The 22,162-nt window shown below is 39.5% G+C and overlaps 3 protein-coding genes and 1 long non-coding RNA gene across 5 annotated transcripts; 3 read left to right on the forward strand and 1 right to left on the reverse strand.

Moving 5' to 3' along the window:
* Positions 1 to 970: 970 nt before the first annotated feature.
* Positions 971 to 3,091, forward strand: scpp9 (secretory calcium-binding phosphoprotein 9). Its single transcript, XM_082973794.1, has 7 exons — positions 971 to 1,126; positions 1,388 to 1,534; positions 1,791 to 1,853; positions 2,183 to 2,272; positions 2,405 to 2,455; positions 2,561 to 2,648; positions 2,747 to 3,091. Exons 1-6 carry the CDS (start codon positions 971 to 973, stop codon positions 2,603 to 2,605), a joined length of 552 nt encoding a protein of 183 aa, XP_082829920.1. The 3' UTR covers positions 2,606 to 2,648; positions 2,747 to 3,091.
* Positions 3,092 to 6,029: 2,938 nt separating this feature from the next.
* Positions 6,030 to 9,041, forward strand: LOC106602794 (uncharacterized). 2 transcript variants are annotated; one of them, XM_014195650.1, is made up of 11 exons: positions 6,030 to 6,121; positions 6,268 to 6,333; positions 6,426 to 6,470; positions 6,628 to 6,687; positions 7,006 to 7,239; positions 7,517 to 7,579; positions 7,899 to 8,036; positions 8,339 to 8,368; positions 8,493 to 8,576; positions 8,733 to 8,797; positions 8,933 to 9,041. In XM_014195650.1, exons 2-10 carry the CDS (start codon positions 6,274 to 6,276, stop codon positions 8,766 to 8,768), a joined length of 750 nt encoding a protein of 249 aa, XP_014051125.1. In that variant the 5' UTR covers positions 6,030 to 6,121; positions 6,268 to 6,273; the 3' UTR covers positions 8,769 to 8,797; positions 8,933 to 9,041. The 2 variants fall into 2 exon arrangements, with proteins under 2 accessions (XP_014051125.1, XP_014051126.1); XM_014195651.1 differs by having other exon boundaries at positions 7,565 to 7,579.
* Positions 9,042 to 9,084: 43 nt separating this feature from the next.
* Positions 9,085 to 13,178, reverse strand: LOC106602793 (uncharacterized). Its single transcript, XM_014195649.3, has 19 exons — positions 13,112 to 13,178; positions 12,894 to 12,983; positions 12,584 to 12,733; positions 12,282 to 12,461; positions 11,940 to 12,026; positions 11,679 to 11,819; positions 11,373 to 11,480; positions 11,256 to 11,285; positions 11,045 to 11,065; positions 10,932 to 10,958; positions 10,760 to 10,786; positions 10,630 to 10,656; positions 10,474 to 10,503; positions 10,316 to 10,345; positions 10,155 to 10,190; positions 9,981 to 10,016; positions 9,786 to 9,803; positions 9,637 to 9,690; positions 9,085 to 9,549 (listed from the first exon to the last, which is right to left on the reverse strand). The coding sequence occupies exons 1-18, from the start codon at positions 13,160 to 13,162 to the stop codon at positions 9,652 to 9,654; spliced, it is 1,128 nt and encodes a 375-aa protein (XP_014051124.1). The 5' UTR covers positions 13,163 to 13,178; the 3' UTR covers positions 9,085 to 9,549; positions 9,637 to 9,651.
* A 6,919-nt stretch (positions 13,179 to 20,097) lies between these two features.
* LOC145878547 (uncharacterized) lies at positions 20,098 to 21,037 on the forward strand. The gene is made up of 4 exons (XR_014391989.1): positions 20,098 to 20,153; positions 20,237 to 20,305; positions 20,507 to 20,551; positions 20,752 to 21,037. It is a non-coding gene; the product is annotated as an uncharacterized LOC145878547 (long non-coding RNA).
* Positions 21,038 to 22,162: the final 1,125 nt, after the last annotated feature.

The following is a 22,162-nucleotide window of genomic DNA, read 5'->3' on the forward strand; positions in this document are numbered from 1 at the left end:
CATTTACCCTGCTTAAGGAGTACATTTGTTAAAACCACAACAATTGTGATAGTAAAAATAGTTACATGTATTCAGAAGCAATCTACAATCATATTATGTTGATTTACGTTCTTAGATTCTTTACCCATATGGATTTAATTCTTTACTTAGCTCACGGGCCTCCATGATTACAACCTGGTTGCTTAATCTGTTTGCGACCTTTCATGGTCCTACTGCGGTCACTAGTGGTCACTTAGTAATATTTGGAACAATGGTCAATGGTCTTATTTTGGGGACCAGGTATTGGAGTCATTGAAGATTAAAACCACACAATGCCATCGGCTTTATTTTAATTGGGTAACTCCTGTTATTATGGGCATTAGGTGACCAACATGAAGATTTCTTACTTCTGGGCTCTGTTCTAATTGGTTGCTATAGAAGATCTAACATCAATAAAAGGCTATGTTCAAATGTCAGAAGGCAACTGAGAATACTGCTTGGAGGACAGCACCTGAAGCAAAACAATTTTCACCACTTTAAGGTCTGTATTTTTGCCTTCATATTCAAACATTATAAATGATTTAATCATTTGGTTAGCAGCAAATAATCTAGATAATGTATCTAGTACAGTAGCCCCAGTAGTTTAGCAACACTAATCCCGTTTGTGGTCTGTCTGTCAATATTCCAGATTGCAAAATGAAGCTTCCTCTTTTTGTAGCCTTCATGGCCACCATCTTCAATGTGAGTATATCACATGATCATCACACAACAATGTACAAAATCAAATGTTTGCATTCAAAATGACTCAGCCAGTAATGACAAGTTTCCATTTTTTTTCTCAATGATCTCTTTAGGTCAATGCTAGCAAGGTAGGATACTGGACACTAAAAACATATTTATCCTTCACCAATCCAATGCTTTTAGGTTTGTGGGAAGTATTGAACGAGTGGACACTTCAGGAGAAGCTGTTGATAGATTTCAAGGTCATATCATGTCTATCTTTGTCATTTCTCAGAAGCTGAGACTGCTGGCAGGTCTAAATGGTGGAATTGTGTCTGGGGTTAACCCTGGACTGGTGGTGGGGGGCCTGAACCCTGGCGTCCTCACTGGTGGCACTGGGTTGATTGGGCAGCCTCAGTTTGCCCAGGTCAGTCATCAATATCCCTGTTTGCAGTTTCATTCTATTTCAAGAAATGTATTATACAGTAACTGTTCACAACAGGTGGATAAACAAACAAAACACTGTTTTTAAACTACTTATACACCTTTTTATAAATCATTTTATAAATAACCATTTATGCAACAGGCAGTCAATTGTTTATTAGGGAGAGATGATGTGGGAGGGAAAACTATATATTTATCTAAGTGCTGAATAATTTGGCACGACTTTCTCTCCTCACTCGTACAGATGGTTCCAGGTGTCCCCACGTATGTCATGCAACCCCAAGCTGTTCCCAATGGTCCCTATGGTTTCACCAATGTCGGGATGCAGCAGCCTCAACTGTTCCCTAACTTCCCTGGGCAGTACCAGTATCCTGCCCCACCAGCTAATGGGGTATGACTCGAAATAAATACTCGTTCATACTTCTTATTCTGCTACATATGTCCTTTTCTGTTCTTTTAATATTTTATTCGTTCTAAAAATAGGAAATACATTGTACACATTTTTTGTCCTGGGGTACAACTTTGAAAAACAGGACATTTATATTACACATTCTGCTTTTTCATTTGGTGTTATTATAGTATTGTAAGAGAAGAAACAATTTGGAAATGCTTTGCAGTAATTAAAATGTTAGTTCTCCCATGAACAGCTGCCTTACTACATGGGCGTCCCTCAAATGGCAGGAATGAATCCTCCACAACAGCAAGTCATGGTATAGACAACTCTATGTACTCAAACATATTCTGAATTCACTTAATGTTGGAAACTCGGAAACGCTGACATTTCCAACTTGCTAACCTAGGCGGAAGAGTCGGAATGCGAGTTTCCTATTGGGGAGGTATCTGAATGAACCAATATGAATCTCTAAGCAGATAACTTATGTTAATTTTAACTTGGAGGTCCCGAGTTTCCAACATGACGTGAACGGGACATGATCACCAGAGGGCGAGAGTGTATTACATACCAGGAAAATATAGGCACGCACAAATCATGAATACATTTAGACCACTCCATCATTTACAATTTATAATAAATGTATAGGGAGTCCAAGGTGCAGGTGGGATTCCCATGATGCAACAGCAGCAGCCACAGCAGGGTCCTCCACAAGCAGAGCTCGTGAGAAGATTCAAGGTACAGTAATGGTCACTGACTGTACAGTACATGTGCCTCCTGGTCAATAGTGTATTTCAATCTGTAATTGACTCTGTGTAAGGAAAGGAATCTAGTTAATGTGCATATGTTCATACAATTTTCATCTTTAAGCGCTTTCTGATGAGGAGGGATCACACCGTGAAACCTGATTTGGACATTCAGGTACAGAATAATGCACATTTAATCTGATACATTCCAGTTGAATACATTCAGTTGGACAACTGACTAGGTATCCCCCTTTCCCTTTTCTTTCCCTTTCTCATTCAGATTTCAACTGAGACAACCACAACTCCGTACCCAACTACTTGTTAAGACACTATTCAAGTTTAGAGTTGACAAATTTGAGAGGAACAAGGTATACGTCAAAATACAAATGCTATTTGTGGTACTGTACAATATCCCATTATTGAAAAAAAGAAGAAGCAAAATGTATCTTGGGTCCTTTATTTACAGGTGTCTGCTGTAGAACATGGACACGGGAATTTCACCAAGTCGTCCACAGCACTTTAAGTTAATCATATCAGATACGCTAGCGGTTAAGAGCTTTGGGCCATTAACCGAAAGGTTGCTGGTTTGAATCCCTGAGCCAACTACGTGAAAAATTGGTTGATGTGCCCTTGAGCAAGGCATTTAACCCTAATTGCTCCTGTTAATTGCTCTGGACAAGAGCGTTTGCTAAATTACTAAAATGTACACATATAATGTCTTCTAACATTGTATACATGCAGATCTTATTTGACATTTCTTATATGTTTCTTCTTGAAATTTCAATAAACATGACTATTAGCCTTCATAAAAGTTGTTTGTTTGTTTGGTTTGAAATGGGGGTTGACTTTTGTCCCTTCTACATTTGTCAAGGAAATGTATGGCATATTGCCCCGATTTCGCCATCTAGGGGCAGAATTAAATTAATTTGAGTATCTAAAATATTATGAGCCCAGTTTACCGGACTCAGATTAAGTTTAGTCCATAAGAAGCACTTTTAATGGAGAATCTCCATTGAGCATGCATTTCAGTCCAGGACAAGGTTAACAATTTGTGATGACCTGAGAAAGTAAAGACACTGTTGGTGACGAGCACATAGACAGGCTACAAGTGACTGCAGGGCTAAAGGATGAACAGACCCAACGCCATGAAAAAGTGACTAAGGGGGCAGTTGAAATCGGTTCGGAAGCAACATTTTGGGGTATTCTTGCATTGGAATTATATTGAATTCTGCTTTTAATTCTGCTTATATATCACGCAATACCACAATAAACATAAAGTTCAAATGCAAAGACTCCGAGACCATTGATTGAGTGCTTTTGAAGTGACAGGTTGGCGAGAAATCTGTAGCCTATCTCCGCTGCACTGTATCAGTACAATGGACTGCACCCTACTCACTAAAGCAATGACATATCTGTCTTACCAGAATAATGCAAACTAAATGCTAAACGAACTAGTCTAGTTATTCATGCATGCTAACAAAAATAGTTAATAGCAGTTTGGCTTAGAATACCAACACAGCTGCGAATGCGAACAAATGAATGCGAATAGAACAAAACAGTGGTACCAAGTAGGCCTAGAAAACAAAATATCAGATGGATAAAGGCATGACAAAATCTATTTTTTGGCTAGTTACATTAACAGTAAACAAACGCAGTAAACAAAAGGTGAATGGAGATCCAAATAACCAAAATATAGACTACAACCTACTACTGTGAGAAGCAGCCATGCAGAGCTGTCTTGCCAAACAAAATGGCATATAGGCCTGATTCAGACATGGAAAATCATGCCGCTCATGAGTACAGCAACACGTTGTGATATTGCACAATACAATTCTGTGGATTAAATTCAACCCACGTAATCAATTAAGGAATGCCAGCCTACCATAAACACGTTTCCAATACACACAGTTCCATTTACAAGCACAAAAACCAATAGGCTACCAAGAAAACCATAATAGAATGTATGTATTTTTATATTATGAAACATACCGATATGTAACTATACCCAGGAGCATCATTTGGGTTCTTGCATTGGAATTATATTGAATTCTGCAGTAACCCAGTATTCCAGACACTCTTCCTATGAACCAGATGCCATTAAATTAATGTTTTTTGGACAGAAAGCCTGCGGCTAGGGTAGTATTCTAGATTAACCTGGGCTGGCTCCTCTGTTCCAAGATCATCAGGAACAGTCGGAGGTAGAGGGGACTGTGGAGTCAATATCCTGGCGTTTGTGGAATGGTGGGTAGGCTCTTCACACGAAGCTAGCTGGAGCTCCGCAGCATCATCGCTGCTGGGCTTGGTGGTGACCTCGGTGGTTTGATGCTGCAGCTGCTGCTCATCTCACTCCTTTTATCTTTGTTTTGGGTACTTTGGCAAAGCCAATTTCTGATATCCATCGTGGCAGTGGCAGATTAGCTGGTTCGAGCAAGCTAAATAGGCTAAGGCTAATAACAATAATGCTTTTTACTGCTAGCTAAGAAGCTAACTAAACTCTGTAGTGGTGGGGCGTGAGGCAGAGTTGAGTGAAGCAGCTTCAACGGTAGACTTGACCCCATCCTTATAAATCAAAATCAAATATTACAGGTAGAGGTGTACCACATTATTCAATTAGCCTACCACAGATGAGAAGTGTTTTCCCCCCTACTTTTTATGGAAACCCAAAGGAGTCATACCTAACCACCCCAGGGGCTTTCCGTAGCCCCCCTACACACATCCTGTGCTCTCTGTCCATTCTGCTGACACAGCACAGCGGAGATACAGATTTTGCACCAACCTGTCTCTCAGTCATTTAAACTTTTTTGCTATTTTTATATAGGGAGATAGGACTAAAACTGAGGGGGCACACGTTTCAACTGAGGGCCCAAAGCCACCTTTTGCGCCCCTCGTGGAACCTGACCCGATGAAGAACTGGGGAAAGGTATCTACTGTAGATTGGATTTCTCATTCTTCCTCAATCTCTTTCAGAATATAATTATGTAATATAATATCATAAGAGTATGAAAATGTTTCTTACTTTTTTTTTACAAATGGTTTTATCCTAACCAAATGATGGCGGTTAGGATCTAAACCAGCAGCCCTCCTGTTGCCAGTTCAGTAACCACTGGGATTTGAACCAGTGACCTTACAGCTACCTGCCTAGAATACCTTATTTATAGGACCTAATCAACACTGATAATGTCAATCAAAAGACTTACATTTACACATGCCAACCCCACACCAGTCCATAGACTGATCATCTGTCTGAAAACTCTTAACCACCTGCAGCAAACTCTCTTGTAGTGATGCATATTATAATCACAGGTCTCTATGAAAGGTTTAAAAATAACACAGACTCATGGTCATCAGGGGCATTGAGTTCCAGGTTCTTTTGGCCAATATAGGGAAAGTGATGTATAATAGGAGATGTTCTATATATTGTGAACATACTGTAGGGGCAGAATACCCATTGAAATAATGGGACAGGGGTTGACTGTTATCCCCCTTTCATCCACCTAGTTTGTGTCATATACTGTAGAGTCAACATATTAGACAATAACATTAGAATTGGTGTATGACACGATAGATAATGTCCAGCCATGAGATTCATTTTGACTTATGGTCAGTCCATAATGATACAGCTGCATATATCTGCGCCGTAACTGTCTGAGTCTGAGAGTGATGTCATCTCAAAGAGCCTGTGCGTCATATTGACCATAGTCTGTGTGTGTCTGGGACATGACAGCTCAAATGGGAAGATAGAGATAGTTTAAAAGTAGGAGAGACACAGTAGGCTGGACAGAGATATAAAGAACACACAGGAAAAAAAGAAGATAGGCTGAAGCAGACATTCTCTGATAAGGTAATACTGTCATGGGCTTTCACTTGCTTTTGTATAATCAAAAATAGTTAAAAATAAGTATGTATCACATACAATATGCTCAAGATGGTAACAAGATGATATTGAGATGTCAGATATAAACTACATTTGTTCTGTCTTCATTGTAGGATATCATGAAGCTGCAGACTATAACTGTTTTGGTCTGCCTTTTTGGTGCTAGCCTTTCACTTCCTGTGAGTTTCACAAGTTACTTGAATATTCCTTCATTTATAGCGCTACACTTCAAAATGAATCATAGCAAACTGTTTTTTTTGTTTTTTTAAAGATATACCAACAGCAAATTGGAATCCTCGCAAGTAACAGCAATGAGGTACATTGAATTACCCCATATGTTTTTGTCTGCAACTCTTGACATTGCATTTGTTGTTCGTGATTTTTCCTTTCAAATTGATGTGTAGTAAAATACAATGCAATGTGGAGTAACGGTTGTTAGAAACATTTTCTGACAGCGCACCCATCCTTTACAGATCTTGCGGTTGAATGGACTGACCCTGACAGGTGTAGGCTTTGGGCAAACACAAATGCAGGTACTGAACCAATCCAATCTGACTCAATCGAGATAGAAATCATTAGCCATGATAATGCTATAGACATACTGTAGTAAAGAAGATTGATATCATTAGCAACATTTGCAGACAGCATAATAGTTAAAATGGTCTCCAGTAATGTATTTCAGGAGCAGCTTCCATTCCCACTTTACCTTTAACTACACCTATTTTCAGCATTGGCACATTAACCGAATTGTTCATTCAGTTGCTCATCACAACTTGAACAACTTTGGTCAGCAAAGCTTTGAAATGATCTTAGGTCAGAGACAGATCTTTTACCCAACCTTGTTTGTTCAGGCGTCTCCATTCATGCCCCAGTACGTGATCCAGCAGCAGCCTGAACTTGGTCTCCCCCAGATGGTGAACTTTAACCCCCAGGTGGGAGGCCCTTTCGGCCCCCAGATGATGTTCCCTACACAGGGGAACCAGCTGCCCCCCATGCTGTACGCCAATGCCCAACAGGAGCAGCCTGGGGCCCCCCAGGACCCCAACAACCCAAATAACCCCCAGCAACCACACAACCCTGCACAGGTAGGCTACTGTACCATTTCAGATCAGTCAGTTGGTCTATGTATGTTTTCACACAAATTCATTGAAATACCAATGTTTTCGATGGATACCAATGACAAAAGGCTTCCCAGCATCTACTAATGAATACACATATTTTTTTCCTGAAGTCAGTTTGTCTATGTTTTTATACAAATTCAATGTAAGTCAATGAAATACCATGTGTCAGGTAATCCACTACTAATTGGCAAAGTCTTTCCAGTATTTGGTGAAGTTGTATTTATTTTCTATTATCCTGAAGGGGGTTCCCCAATTTCCTCAATACTACCCATCATTTTCATTTCCCCAGCAACCAAGAATGCAGGTACAGTGGAGTTTCCCTCTTTCAATGTGATTTGTTCCTCAAGGTGCATCTTGTATTCACTGTAAGAGATGATATACACTCTATATTCAGACTAATGGATCACTTTACCCCCCATTTTTGTGCTGCATTTTCTTAATTACATTTTAGTCATTTAGCAGACGTTCTCATCCAGAGCAACTTACAGTAGTGAATACATACATTTCATACATTTCATTTCATGCATTTTTTTTGTGTTTTGCGTAACATGATGCAAAACATCTCATCATCACACTTTTTGATCCTTTAAGACTCTTAACTTACACAAGTGTATCTTCCCTAGGGCTACCCCTACTACATGTCTTACGGTTACCCCAACTACCCCCAGCCTAACCAGAACTACCCCCAGCCTAACCAGAACAACGGGCTGAACCAGCAGAACTTGGAGAAGACCCCTCAGAAACCACAGCTCCCACTACAGGTGAGGAGTGGTCATTACATGGGTGTGCTCTCCCTTCCCCTCATACAGGCCTGTTATACTAGACGAGTGACTTTTGCAGAGTGTGAGACACGGCTCCAGGAGAATAAAAAAGTTGAATGCGGCAGTTTAAAGTGCAGTGAAATATTGTCAACAGAAAGGAAATTAGAGATAATGAACCGATAGTATGTCATAATTTCATGATTTTAGTTTCATTTTAAACTAACAATCATTTTAGAATTAGAAAATTCAACAGTCCAGACGGAGTGTCTTAATAATTATTATTTACCCTTTCAAAATTGCAGCAGGCTGCCCAACCTCAGTCACCAGGAAAGGTAAGTAAGCTCTTACTACTCTGTCTGAATCATATATGGATAACATTAATGTGTCCTCTATGTGAGGGCTGCTGATGTAGACTGAGCTGTATGATATCTAACTGTATTTTTGTGTTGTTGACAGACATGGCCTAAAGGATTCCAGACAGAGGCTGCCAACCCTCCACCAGATCACCGTGGAGACACAGTTGACCCTGGCGTAGATGAGGTATGACCTCTACTTCTTATACTATCACTATAACAATACTAATATAATATATAATATATTATAGTATGTATACATTGTATATATAGATGTTAATATGTGATACGAAACATATGTTGTACTTGTGATAATGTCATCCTGAAAAAAAACATTTTACAGGGTCGTCCCAACTTCTCTTTCCTGTTTGAGCCATAGAATTGCATGTGGGGTCAAAGGAAATTGAGGTAGGGTAACATTAGGGCCATTTCCAGGTTTTTATTATGGGAAGGAAAAATATCCTCAACTGAACACCTGAAATGTATTCATATCAGTATTATACTGTACTTCCATTGAAGTGTTTTTTTTTGTTTCATTTTCAGGGATCGGTACATCAATCTCACATTCCTACTCCTATATTAATTTAAAATATGTTTTCAGTTACAATATGATACATTTTCTATTGTCAAATAAATCCATTATCAAGCAAAATCACAGTTGTCAATTGTACTTTGTATGCACACAAAAACAAGAGTTCTTAGTTTGCATGCTGGAAGTTTTAATGAATGTTATAGAGCAATTGTTTGAGAAAGTGTCAAATTATATCACAGAAGTAACCTCCACCAACACCTGCCATGTACTGTATATAAATAGGTTCTAAAGAGGCTACACATATCTTGCCACTGGGGGTGCTCTTTGAGCCAAAAGGGGTCCCCTAAATGGACCGAAATATTGTCCAGAAATTACCTTACTGGACAGAAAGAGGCCCTCCTCCCCACACCCATGAGTAAAATCATATATTGTTAGGCTAAAACTAAAGATTGTTTGGTTTCATGAGTTAAGAAATGTATTAGTATTTAGGAAAACATTTAGCAACTAAAAATCCATAGTTCAGCTGTAAAGTTGAATGTACTCCAGATAGATATGAAAATATGTCAAAAACGTAATCTCAATCCAATCAACGATTCCAATCCAGATGCAAGGCTTGGGCTTCTTCTCCCTGTAAACAGGGAAGAAGAAGTCAGAAACAGATAAAGAAAGAGATGATGCATTGCAAAGAAACGCCTAGGCAAAGTGCTTAACACACCTTGTATCCACCATATTATTTTCCTTCCTCTTCCCAAGTCTTTGTCTCCTCAGCCTGCAGATAGATCAATCATATCATGGTTTAAGAAGGAAATACATTATTTTATTTTTGGTAATACAGATACAACAATGTCATTAGTAATTTCTTACCTTCATGAACGATGGGAGCTTGGGGTAAAGGTTGAAGGGTTCAAATAATGTTTTAGATGGTATTGTGAGTGACATTTGATTGAAAAATAAACAATATTGTTACATTTGACAATATTCATTCATGATGACACTAAAGCTGAAAGGGAATATTAAAATCTCAATAAGAAGCATGTTTAGTAAACAGTCAATACTTACAAGTGTTGTTATCCCATATTCAAATGAGATTTTATTCTGCAGGGAAAAGAACGTATAAACATTTAAAACATGTGTAAAGTATATTTCTTAAGAAAAAAGATAAAATCTCACATAACATATTTGCAGTTAACATTGTGGTATTTTGTTGATGTTAAATCATAAATGTATACATACTGTAGCTGAGGGGTTGTAGATGAGCTTCAGGTAAGGCTGGAATTGAGACAAAAAAACAAAATGTTTTGCTATTTCTCAAATCTTCAAATCAACTTGTTTTCTATTTATTCAGCATTGTAAATATATAACAAAATAGTTTAAAGGTTCATTAGGACACTTACCTGAAAACCAGATGAGTATGGGTATCCAAACTATCAAAACCAGGGACACAGAAAAATATCAACTGCTTTTCAAGTTCTTTCAAGAAATTCACACTTCACACCAAAATTCACACCAATATGTACTAGAATATGATTTAAAATGGAATATCTCTTCATACCCCTAATTCTTGAGGTCTTTTATGTCCATGCTGTAAAACATATTACAGTTTACTTATCTGTTATATACAGCACAATGGCATACTTCCTGCTATGTTGCCTACAATACTTCAGAGTCATAGAATTAAGCTAACATGGAATGAGAGGCTAGTCCATACCCTTGGTGGGGGTGTTCTTCTTCCTCCCTGATAGTAAAGAAAATACAGTATTTGTTTTACACAATTCCATCATGCAGTACTCTAGCCATCATAATACTAAAATAAATCATTGTTTGTGTGAATTCCTTACCTTTGGCAGCAGGAAAATGTTCTCACCCTACAAGGGGAAACATGTTTGCCACATGAACAGCTTAGAAGACATACACTGTATGACACTGTGACAATTAACACATGTATAATATATGATAACAATTCAATAGCCTGATTTAATCTTAGATCATTCAGGCAAATTCATTATTTACCTCTTTCAGGGGCAGACCACTAGCATTCTGGGAAAGAAAAAAAGCATTTTGTTTCAATATGAGTTTCAGCATGTAAATCCATTCAGTTTTTGATAGTAAAAACATAATCTTACCTGTAAAGTCACATTGTCAGCCTGTAAAAGAACCATAACATAATTTTTTTCTTCTTCTAATTTCTCAAGAATTTCTAAATGAATAAACAAGGAATAACTCATTAACGTCATATTTAATAATACATTATACATATCTCATTATCCATGTCTGTATTCACAAAGCGATGTTCTTCACGACATACATTAATTACCAATGACCAAGGTACTGTACCTGAAAGATGGCGATGAATTCTCTGTTGCCCTAAAACATAAAATAAATAGACATAAGTTCATTTTGTCTAGGTTAAATGCTGGGTTATGACATAACCAGGATCTTTTAACAACCTACCACCATCTCAGGTTGCAACGGTCTTCCTCCAAAGAAGGTGTCATCAAATGGGGGCCGTCCACCTGCTCCAGATGGAACAGCTGAGGGGCGAATGGGGTTCCTGTCAGGCTGGGTAGATAAAGAGACACAGCACCCTTCATTATCAAAACTAATTAGTTCTGGCGTCTCCTTGCCAGCGTCCCATAATCTATGCGCTTTTAACAAAGAAAGACAGAGAGGGATGAATTGGCTAACACACTAACAAACTGGACCACCAGGCTAGTACTTTCCAATATAGTCTGAAATAAAAGTAAAAAAATGTCTTACCCTTGCATCAAGGTTTCTCATGTTGGGTCTTCCTCCTCTTGGGGGCCCTGCAGGTCTACGCCTTTGGGCCCCTGGCCAGCGAAGGGGGCCCTGGCCAGGGTGCGGTCCAGGTCCATTGGGAGCATACCCAAAGTCAGATCCCTGTTGAGAGAGAGAGAAACATTAAAGTCTAGTTCTACAATCAGTTAAGCATCTTAAGTGGGATCGGTGATTGTATTCACAGCAGGTTGCATGGAGGTTGCCATTACACCGTTTACTCACTGTCACAGGTGGAAGATAAGCATGGGATGATGATCCTCGGTCTCCTCTCATGGTTCCCTGGTTCCACCACTGACCTTCATCCTCTCTCTTGACCAGGAGCGAGCATCATATTATACATGTTAACAATAGATTTTCAATTATTGGAGGATCCCTGACAGCTTTTATATTTGTATCCTTTATTTATTCAGGAGATCATATTGAGATTACAAATCACTTTTCCAAAATGAGACCTGAGTATATCATGGCAATAAAAATATCACAAAAACAGCATATGGGAACAAAAAACATCGAAAAAGCAATACATTACATAAATAGAATAGAAAATAACCAGACACGACATACCCTTTTATAATCCCGATCAGGGTAGTCGAGGGGTCCTTCAGACTCGGGTCCCCCCCCGCTCGATCCTCCAGACTGGCGGGTCTCCCCGTTGGGCCCTCCCATTAGTCGCTGAGTGTCCCCACTTCCTGGGCCTCCAGAGGGTCTGTTTGGGTACCAAGAGGGCATTTGATCCTGGTCGGGCTGCACAAAATAAATTCAGTCAAGTAAAAAGTACTATATCATAACTATTACTATTAGTAGATACAATGAATTAGTAGTTTGGGAAAATCACATTTGTTAATAAAATTAGAAGGCCATCATACCCATCCTGGGTTGTCCGTTCCACCCATATTCCATCCTTGCCACATAGGTCCTCCACCGATTGGTCTAGAGTTCTCTTCTCCTCCACCTATTGGCTGGCCCCCAAATGGACGGCGGGTACCATCCTTCATCCAGGGATCTCTACCATTGGGCTTGACAAAGTAAAGGAAAATAATATGAGCTTCAGATATTACCATTAAGTAAGAAAACAAATATATAAAATCTAGAATGGTGTGTTTTTCTCTATATCTTGATTGACTTTGATTAGGTCTCTTGGATCTCTTGGAAGTCTCTTTGACCTTTTTTTCTTACTCTCATAGGGTGTCTGTCTGGACTTTGTTGAGGTCCGCCAAATGGGAGGAATCGACTGTCTCCCTGTTGCCATTGTCTCCATGGGTCAGCCTGGGGAAAGTAAATCACAATTTAATAATGTACATGATCTGCCATGCTGAATATTAATAAACCTAATGCATTGCACCCATATATATTTTTCCTGATTATTCTCCATTCTCTCTTGACTATTTACTCACACGTGTTGCCACAGCAGAGAAAAGTAAAACGACAACACAGAGATACTCCATTGCTTCCTATGAGCCTGTAAAACAATTATTCATATTTAAACACTGAAAACACAAAGTTGTTTAACACTAATATTGCTAACACTGAAAATAAAGTTGTTCAACACTGATGTTGTTTAAAACAGTAAACACAAAGTTGTTAAATACTGGATCGGTGTCCCCCTCGTGGAACGGTTGAGCTAACGTAGGCTAATGTGATTAGCATGAGGTTGTAAGTAACAATAACATTTCCCAGGACATAGAAATATCTGATATGGGCAGAAAGCTTAAATTCTTGTTAATCTAACTGCATTGTCCAATTTACAGTAGCTACTACAGTGAAATAATACTAAGCTATTGTTTGAGGAGAGTGCACAGTTATGAACTTGAAAATGTATTAATAAACCAATTAGGCACATTTGGGCAGCCTTGATACAACATTTTGAACAGAAATGCAATGGTTCATTGGATCAGTAGAACTTTGCACATACACTGCTGCCATCTAGTGGCCAAAATCTAAATTGCACCTAGATTCCAAAGTCATATAATGGCCATTCTCTTGCATTTAAAAAATGATGGAACAAAAGAAACAAACAAACGCATGTTTATTCTTTGTATTAACTTTTACCAGATCTAGTGTGTTATATTCTCCTACATTAATTTCACATTTGCACAAACTTCAAAGTGTTTCCTTCAAATGGTGTCAAGAATATGCATATCATTGCTTCAGGTCCTGAGCTACAGGCAGTTAGATTTGGGTATGTTATTTTAGGCAAAACGTTTTTTTAAAAAGGGTCCAATCCTTAAGAGGTTTTAACACTGAAAATACTTTTTAACACTGCAAGCACAAAGTTGTTTAACACTGACAACACATTACTGAAAACAATAGTTTTAACATTAAAAACACCAAGTCATTCTAGCCACCAGATTGCTTGAAAACAACCCGTCTATTCTAAACCCAGTGTTTCTCCCTAGCACTTACCTTCACCTTGCAAGTCTCTTTGTGCTCTAAGCTTCTGCCTATGGACACTTATATTAGACACGAAGTGTTGAGCAATCTCTGTACAGTTTGAGAAAACACAGCCTATGACTAATGCTTTGATGTGTGCAATAGGGAAATTATCACGCAGGCTTTGCTAATGGGGTATTTAATTGACATTGAGTTGCGCAATGCCAGTTTGCCAACAGAAAGGGCCCTTTGATTGCAATGGCAGTCTGACAGTAGCTCATATAAGTGTATTTAAATGGTATAATGTACACTGAACAAAAAATATAAATGCAACATGCAACAATTTCAAAGATTTTACTGAGTTACGGTTCATATTAGAAAATCAGTCAATTGAAAGAAATTCAATTCAATCTATGGATTTCACATGGAAATACAGATATGCATCTGTTGGTCACAGATACAATGCATTCGGAAAGTATTCAGACCCCTTAACTTTTTCCACATTTTGTTACGTTACAGCCTTATTCTAAAATGGATTAAGTTGTTTTTTTCCCCCTCATCAGTCTACACAAAATACCCCGTAATGTCAAAGCAAAAGCAGGTTTTTATAAATTTTGGCTAATTTATTTAAAAAAACTCATCTGAAAAATCACATTCAGACCCTTTACTCAGTACTTTATTGAAGCACCTTAGGCAGCGATTACAGCCTCGAGTCTTCTTGGGTATGACGCTACAAGCTTGGCACACGCGTATTTGGGGAGTCTCTCCCATTCTTCTCTGCAGATCCTCTCAAGCTCTGTCAGGTTGGATGGGGAGCGTCGCTACAGAGCTATTTTCATGTCTCTCCAGAGATGTTTGATCGGGTTCACGTCCGGGCTCTGGCCGGGCCACTCAAGGACATTCAGAGACTTGTCCCGAAGCCACTCCTGTGTTGTCTTGGCTGTGTGCTTAGGGTTGTTGTGCTGGTGGAAGGTGAACCTTTGCCCCAGTCTGAGGTCCTGAGCGCTCTAGAGCAGGTTTTTATCAAGGATCTCTCTAATTTGCTCCGTTCATCTTTCCCTCAATCCTGACTAGTCTCCCAGTCCATGCCGCTGAAAAAGATCCCCACAGCATGATGCTGCCACCATGCTTTACCGTAGGGATGGTGCCAGGTTTCCTCCAGAAGTGACGCTTGGCATTCAAGACAAAGAGTTCAATCTTGGTTTCATCAGACCAGAGAATCTTGTTTCTCATGGTCTGAGAGTCCTTTAGGTGCCTTTTGGCAAACTACATACGGGCTGTCATGTGCCTTTTACTGAGGAGTGGCTTACGTCTGGCCACTCTACCATAAAGGCCTGATTGGTGGAGTGCTGCAGAGATGGTTGTCCTTCTGGAAGGTTCTCCCATCACCACAGAGAAACTCTGGAACTCTGTCAGAGTGACCATCGGGTTTTTGGTCACATCCCTGATCAAGGCCCTTCTCACCCGATTGCTCAATTTGGCCGGACGGCCAGCTCAAGGAAAAGTCTTGGTGGTTCCAAACCTCTTCCATTTAAGAATGATGGAAGCAATTGTGTTCTTGGGGACCTTCAATGCTGCAGACATTTTTTGGTACTCTTCCCCAGATCTGTGACTTGCCACAATCCTATCTTGGAGCTCTACGGACAATTCCTTCGACCTCATGGCTTGGTTTTTGCTCTGACATCAACTGTGGGACCTTACATAGACAGGTGTGTGCCTTTCCAAATAATGTCCAATCAATTAAATTTACAACAGGTGGACCCCAATCAAGTTGTAGAAACATCAAAAGGATGATCAAAGGAAACAGGATGCACCTGAGTTCAATTTCAAGTCTAACAGCAAAGAGTCAGAATACTTATGCAAATAAGGTTTTTCTGTTTTTTATTTTGAATACATTTGCAAAAACGTCTAAAAGCCTGTTTTCACTTTGTCATTATGGGGTATTGTGTGTAGATTGACGATGAAAAAATGTGTTTAATCCATTTTAGAATAAGGCTGTAATGTAACAAAATGTGGAAAAAGGGAAGGGGTCTGAATACTTTCCAAATGCACTGTACCTTTAAAAAAAAGTAGGGGCGTGGATCAGAAAATCTGTCAGCATCTGGTGTGACCACCATTTGCCTCATGCAGTGCAATACACATCTCCTTTGCATAAAGTTGATTAGGCTGTTGATTGTGGCCTATGGAATGTTGTCCCACTCCTCTTTAACGGTTGTGCAAAGTTGCTGGATATTGACTGTAACTGTAACACGCTGTCGTACACGTCGATCCAGAGCATCCCAAATATGCTCAATGGGTGACATGTCTGGTGAGTATGCAGGCCATGGAAGAACTGTGACCTTTTCAGCTTCCAGGAATTATGTACAGTTCCTTGCGACATGGGGCTGTGCATTATCATGCTGAAACATGAGGGAATGGCGACAGATGAACGGCACGACAATGGGCCTCAGGATCTCGTCACGGTATCGCTGTGCATTCAAATGCAATTATGTTTGTTGTCCATAGCTTATGACTGACCATACTATAACCCCACCGGCACCATGAGACACTTGGTTCACAACGTTGACATCAGCAAACCGCTTGCCCACACGTTTGCCATCTGCCAGGTACAGTTGAAACCGGGATTCATCCGTGAAGAGCACACCTCTCCACCTCTGCCAGTGACGATCGAAGGTGAGCATTGATTGGCTCACTGAAGTCTGTAGTAAGGTCAAGACCTGCAGTAAGGTCAAGACCCTGGTGAGGACAACAAGCATTCAGATGAGCTTCCCTAAGATGGTTTTTGACAGTTGGTGCTGAAATTCTTCGGTTGTGCAAACCCAGTTTCATCAGTTGCCCGGGTGGTTGGTCTCAGGCGATCCCGCAGGTGAAGAAGCCGGATGTCCTGGGCTGCTATCACGTCCTGACCATAGGAAGTTGGTATTTTCTATGGTAGTGTGGTCAGGGCGTGACAGGGGGTGTTTATCTGTTTTTTGTATGTCTATGTTCAGTTTCTAGTTTTGTATTTCTATGTTGGTTTTTGTTTGGCATAACCTCCAATTAGAGGCAGCCGGTCGTCGTTGTCTCTAATTGGAGGTCATGTTTAAGTTTATGTTTGTCCCACCTGTCCTTGTGGGTGATTATATTTTGTGAGTGTGTTTGTTCCTCCTGCGTCACGGTTTGTTATTTTGTACTTAAGTTTTCTTTGTTATTGCATTCAGTTTCACTATCTAATAAAAATGTGGAACGAAACCGACGCTGCATTTTGGTCCGATCCTTCTAACAGCTGTGACAGCAGGCGTAGTTACACGTGGTCTGCGGTTGTGAGGCCGGTTGGGTGTACTGCCAAATTCTTTAAAACGAAGTTGGAGGTGGCTAATGGTAGAGAAATGAACATGAACTGAACATGAATATTCAACAGCTCTGGTGGACATTCCTGCGGTCAGCATGCCAATTGCATGCTCCCTTAAAACTTGAGACATCCGTAGCATTGTGTTGTGTGACAAAACGTAATATTTTAAGGTGACCTTTTATTGTCACCAGCACAAGGTGCAGCTGTGTAATGATCATACTGTTTAATCAGATTCTTGATATGCCACTCCTGTCAGGTGGATGGATTATCTTGGTAAAAGAGAAATGCTCACTAATAGGGATGTAAACAAATTTGTGCACAAAATTTGAGAGAAATAAGCTTTTTTTGCATTTACATGTTGTGTTAACATTTTTGTTCAGTGTTTAATAGTTTACTTCTCTACAAATACGGATGCCTTTGAAACGTGTGAACTCTTGAAGATGATCCTCATTGAATGTTTTTGCTTGGGGCAACATATACTTGAAAGAAAGAAAAACAGTTGACCATTTGTCGTGGCAAGGTGCAGATTGTGTTGCGTATTATACTTTTTAAGCTGGTGACTCAAGAACTTCCCATGACGATTAGGCAACATTTAAATGTGGGGAGCTAAGAGGATGTTTGTTTGCAAAACACTGGTACTGCATGTGTTTTCAAAATGATTAATATCCATTTCTGTCACACATTCAACAATTATTTCAGCTATTAGCTGGATGTAGTTCATATTTTGTCTTTATAGTAACATTTATGACTAAGCTGTTGCAAATTCTAATAAATGTTCAGAAATGTTTGAAATTAATATATTATTATACATTTTATATATGCTTCTGCATTGCATTCTTATAATACTTATAAATGTTTTTAAATAATGATATACCATTTACTAATCATAAACACTATTTATAAAAGGTTTATTCATGAAAATGATTGTGAAGTACGGAGAAAGAAATGTATGTAATGTATGAAATGTATGCATCCACTACTGTAAGTCGCTCTGGATAAGAGCATCTGCTAAATGACTAAAATGTAAAATGTAAATGTAAGTGTTACCACACTGTTGAGTTTTATATCCTACATTTTATATATGACTCATCTGTGAAGTTATAATGTAAATCACTTACTATTACCCACACCTATCCTTCAACAGAGAGTTTAAAGATTTCAGAAAATTAAACATCATGATTATTTTCACAATAATACCGCTTAGTATTAGGGGTTATGACATCAGTGCTCTTAACTCTATTTAAATTGAACCCACCAACTGGGTATAGCTCATTGTCTTTGCATCATTACACCAGATCAACTGCTGAAATTGACAGTGACTCAAAGGTAAGGAAATTGGTCTTAAATCATTGCTTTTAAACGTTGGTAAATATACTTATGCTGTGGTGTTCACATGCTATTTCAGCATTCAGAACAAAAACAAAAAGGTCATCTAAGCTGCTTTTGCTTCTTTTTATGTTTTTAGAACTGACCACAAAGATGATGATGAAGACTACGATCTTTCTGGGCTGCCTCCTGGGCCTGTCATTGGCCCAGGAGGCCATACAGAGATATGGCCCAAATGACGTACTATTCTACTTTATATCATATTTTATTTATATTTTTGATATGTTTTTATATATTCATATATATGCATATTTACATGTACAAAATTATTATTTTTCTGGCTGATGTGGATCACTTGAGAGTTGCACGTTCTAGCTCTGACTCCAACTCTAACTCAAACTCCAAGGAGGTACGTTCCATAGCTCCACAGATTATGAGCAGAATTTATTCAACATATTGTAGTGAAGATCAATGTGTATGTAACATATGTGAATATGATCTGAGATATGATTCCATGTGTGGTATGTAAATCAAAATGACATTGAATGAGAAAAAAACAGCTGTTTAGGCTGGTTCCATTCTGCCCTCCCTGTCACAGTTGAATTCAGATCAGCTCCTTCAACTGCTACTTACCCTGTTCGCTGCCTCTTCCCCAGCCCCTGCTCCTGCCCTATCCCCTGCACCAGCCCCTGCACCAGCCCAAACCCCTGCAACAGCCCCTGTACCAGCCCCTGTACCAGCCCCGGCCCCTGCACCAGCCTCAACCCCTGCAGCAGGCCCTCACCAGCCCCTGTACCAGCCCCTGCACCAGCTCCAACCCCTGCACCAGCCCCAACCCCTGCACCAGACTCATCCCCTGCACCAGCCCCTGCACCAGCCCCAGCCCCAGCACCTGCCTCAACCCCTGCCCCTGCTGGACGTTAACCAGGTGAGGTGATGTTACAGTAAGCCAGCCATTATTAATTTATTTTCTCAACATATTAGAAATTAAAGCCATAAAATACAATTTGAAACAATATTTTATCAATATACATTATCTAACATTATTTAAATGTGTTAATTTAGCCTCCACAATCCCCCAAAACCATGTGAATGAATCATCCACAGTTTCAAAACTTCTCATCTTTGCTAAGGTTTCCTAATACTGATGAGACATTGTTCTTTGTGGGGACTGTGGATATATAGATTTGTAGGATTACCCACCAAATGCCTAATTTCATCACATTTACATCTCCAGGACACACCTTTGATCATGGGACTGAAAGCTCATTGGTGCACTGAGAGCTCATTGGTTGACTGTTTTGAAATGGTCTTTATAAAGCACAAACTAGCTGTTAAGTTACAATACAGCATCAGTGTCACAACTTTAGTTCCGACTTTTTAACAATTTTACATCTTCACTTGAATAGGTAAGAGGTTCAAAGAATACTGTAGTGGAATTGAGGCATGCGTGTCTAGCTTTGAATTCACAATTCATCTTTTTCATTTGAAGAATTCCATGGCGACCATGAAACTACTATTCCTAGTGATGTGCCTGATTGGACTTTGTTTCTCCATTCCTGTAAGAATTCTTGAAATACAACATCAACACTGCAATTTACACATCAATACACCAAGAGATTGCCGTTTCCACAGATTGCATTGCATTGGAATATGACAATATATGAATTATTACAACATGATTGACTTAAGTCCACAGTTTGAGTGTTGATTACTTTATACTGCAATATCCTTCATCCTGTGATTTTGTTTGTGTGTGCAGGTGGCTGAGGAACATGATCGAGAGGAGCGCTCAGCTAGCGATGAGGTGCAGTAATATTTAGTACTATCTATTGGAATCTATTAGGTATTCTGTCTATTAGAGTACTATAGTATGGTCTACTATTTGAATATGATTTCTAGTTTGTTTGAGTTCAGAACAATTTATCCATCTCTCTCTCTCTCTCTCTCTCTCTCTCTCTCTCTCTCTCTCTCTCTCTCTCTCGCTCTCTCTCTCTCTCTCTCCAGATGTTCAGGGGTTATGGTGTTGGGAGGTTCTATCCCTATCAGCAGCCTCAGCAGCCTCAGTACCCGTCATACTTCCCTTACGCCCAGCCTCCCCAAAGTAACTCTGCCCTGATGGCCCTCCTGCCCTTCCTATTGGCCAGACTCGCTGCCACTCCAGCCGCAGCTCCTGCTGCAGCTCCCGCCCCAGCCCCAGCAGCAGGTGGAAAATGAGACGGGCGTCGACAGAAGAGCCGGAAGGACTCTCGTGATTATTCCATTATCAATAAATGAAATAAGTTTAGATCCATCATTGTGTATGTCTTTGTCTGTTGTGTTCTGTTCGTTTGACAAAGTATTTGCGATGCTTTCAAAACAAGAGTGAAACCTCTCTGACATAAGGTGGAAGTCTCTACAAGTCCTAACACAATTGTGAACAAATATGAAATCCACAAAACTTCTGAATTCATAGTCAATTCCAGGGTATTTGGTGTTTCCAAAAAAGGGTCAAGACCCATTATTTTTCTATCGTCCCTGATAGAAATTCGATCAATACCAGACGTTCCAAAGTAAATTCCTCAAATATTGTGATTTGATATAAAAACTCACTCGAATGTCTTGCAATGTTAGCAGAAAAATCTAACTTGCTTGCACGTTTCTGACAGTTGCATTGAACATTTGGACCACTTTGTGAGGGAGACCCTTATTTGCTGGTCTCAATAAAACTCTAATATATCTTGATTACATAAGTATTCAAACCCCTGAATCAATAGATGTTAGAATTATCTTTGGCAGTGATTACAGCTGTGAATCTTTCTGGGTAAGTCTCTAAGATCTTTGAACACATAGATGGTACAAAATTTGCACATGATCTCTGCTAGACTGCCATTTTCAAGTCTTGCCATAGATTTTCAAGACGATTTATGTCGAAACTGTGACTAAGCCACGCTGGAACATTCAATGTAGTCCTGGTAAGCAACTCCAGTGTATATTTGGATTTGTGTTTTATATTATTGTTCTGCTGAAAGGTGAATTTGTCTCCCAGTGTCTGAACCAGGTTTTCCTCTAGGATTTTGCCTGTGCTTGGCTCTATTCCATTTATTTTTATCCTAAAAAACGTCCTAATCCTTGCCATTGACAAGCATACCCATAACATAATGCAGCCAACACCATGCTTGAAAATATGAAGAGTGGTAAGCAGTGATGTGTTGTGCTGGATTTGCCCCGAACATGACGCTTTCTATTCAGGGAATAAAGTTAATTTCTTTGCCACATTTTTTACACTTTTTCTTTAGTGCTTTTTTGCAAACAGGATGCATATCATTTAGATTGGTATTGTGGAGTAACTACAGTGTTTCTGATCCATCCTCAGTTTTCTCCTAACACAGCCATTAAACTATGTAACTGTTTTAATGTCAGCATTTGCCTCATGGTA

The sequence above is a fragment of the Salmo salar genome, chromosome 04 (genome assembly GCF_965601325.2).
Source record: "Salmo salar chromosome 04, fSalSal1, whole genome shotgun sequence".
In the NCBI taxonomy this organism is placed as follows: Eukaryota; Metazoa; Chordata; class Actinopteri; order Salmoniformes; family Salmonidae; genus Salmo; species Salmo salar.

Excerpts from the sequence above, each read along its gene's own strand:
- scpp9 (XM_082973794.1), top strand. The coding sequence starts at position 971 with ATGTCTATCTTTGTCATTTCTCAGAAGCTGAGACTGCTGGCAGGTCTA. Across the intron at positions 1,854-2,182 it reads CTCCACAACAGCAAGTCATG|GGAGTCCAAGGTGCAGGTGG; the intron begins GTATAGACAACT and ends ATAAATGTATAG. Across the intron at positions 2,273-2,404 it reads AGCTCGTGAGAAGATTCAAG|CGCTTTCTGATGAGGAGGGA; the intron begins GTACAGTAATGG and ends TTCATCTTTAAG.
- LOC106602794 (XM_014195650.1), top strand. The coding sequence starts at position 6,274 with ATGAAGCTGCAGACTATAACTGTTTTGGTCTGCCTTTTTGGTGCTAGC. Across the intron at positions 6,334-6,425 it reads GTGCTAGCCTTTCACTTCCT|ATATACCAACAGCAAATTGG; the intron begins GTGAGTTTCACA and ends GTTTTTTTAAAG. Across the intron at positions 6,471-6,627 it reads TCGCAAGTAACAGCAATGAG|ATCTTGCGGTTGAATGGACT; the intron begins GTACATTGAATT and ends CATCCTTTACAG.
- LOC106602793 (XM_014195649.3), bottom strand. The coding sequence starts at position 13,162 with ATGGAGTATCTCTGTGTTGTCGTTTTACTTTTCTCTGCTGTGGCAACA. Across the intron at positions 11,820-11,939 it reads CTTATCTTCCACCTGTGACA|GGATCTGACTTTGGGTATGC; the intron begins GTGAGTAAACGG and ends CTCTCTCAACAG. Across the intron at positions 10,959-11,044 it reads CTGACAATGTGACTTTACAG|AATGCTAGTGGTCTGCCCCT; the intron begins GTAAGATTATGT and ends TTTCTTTCCCAG.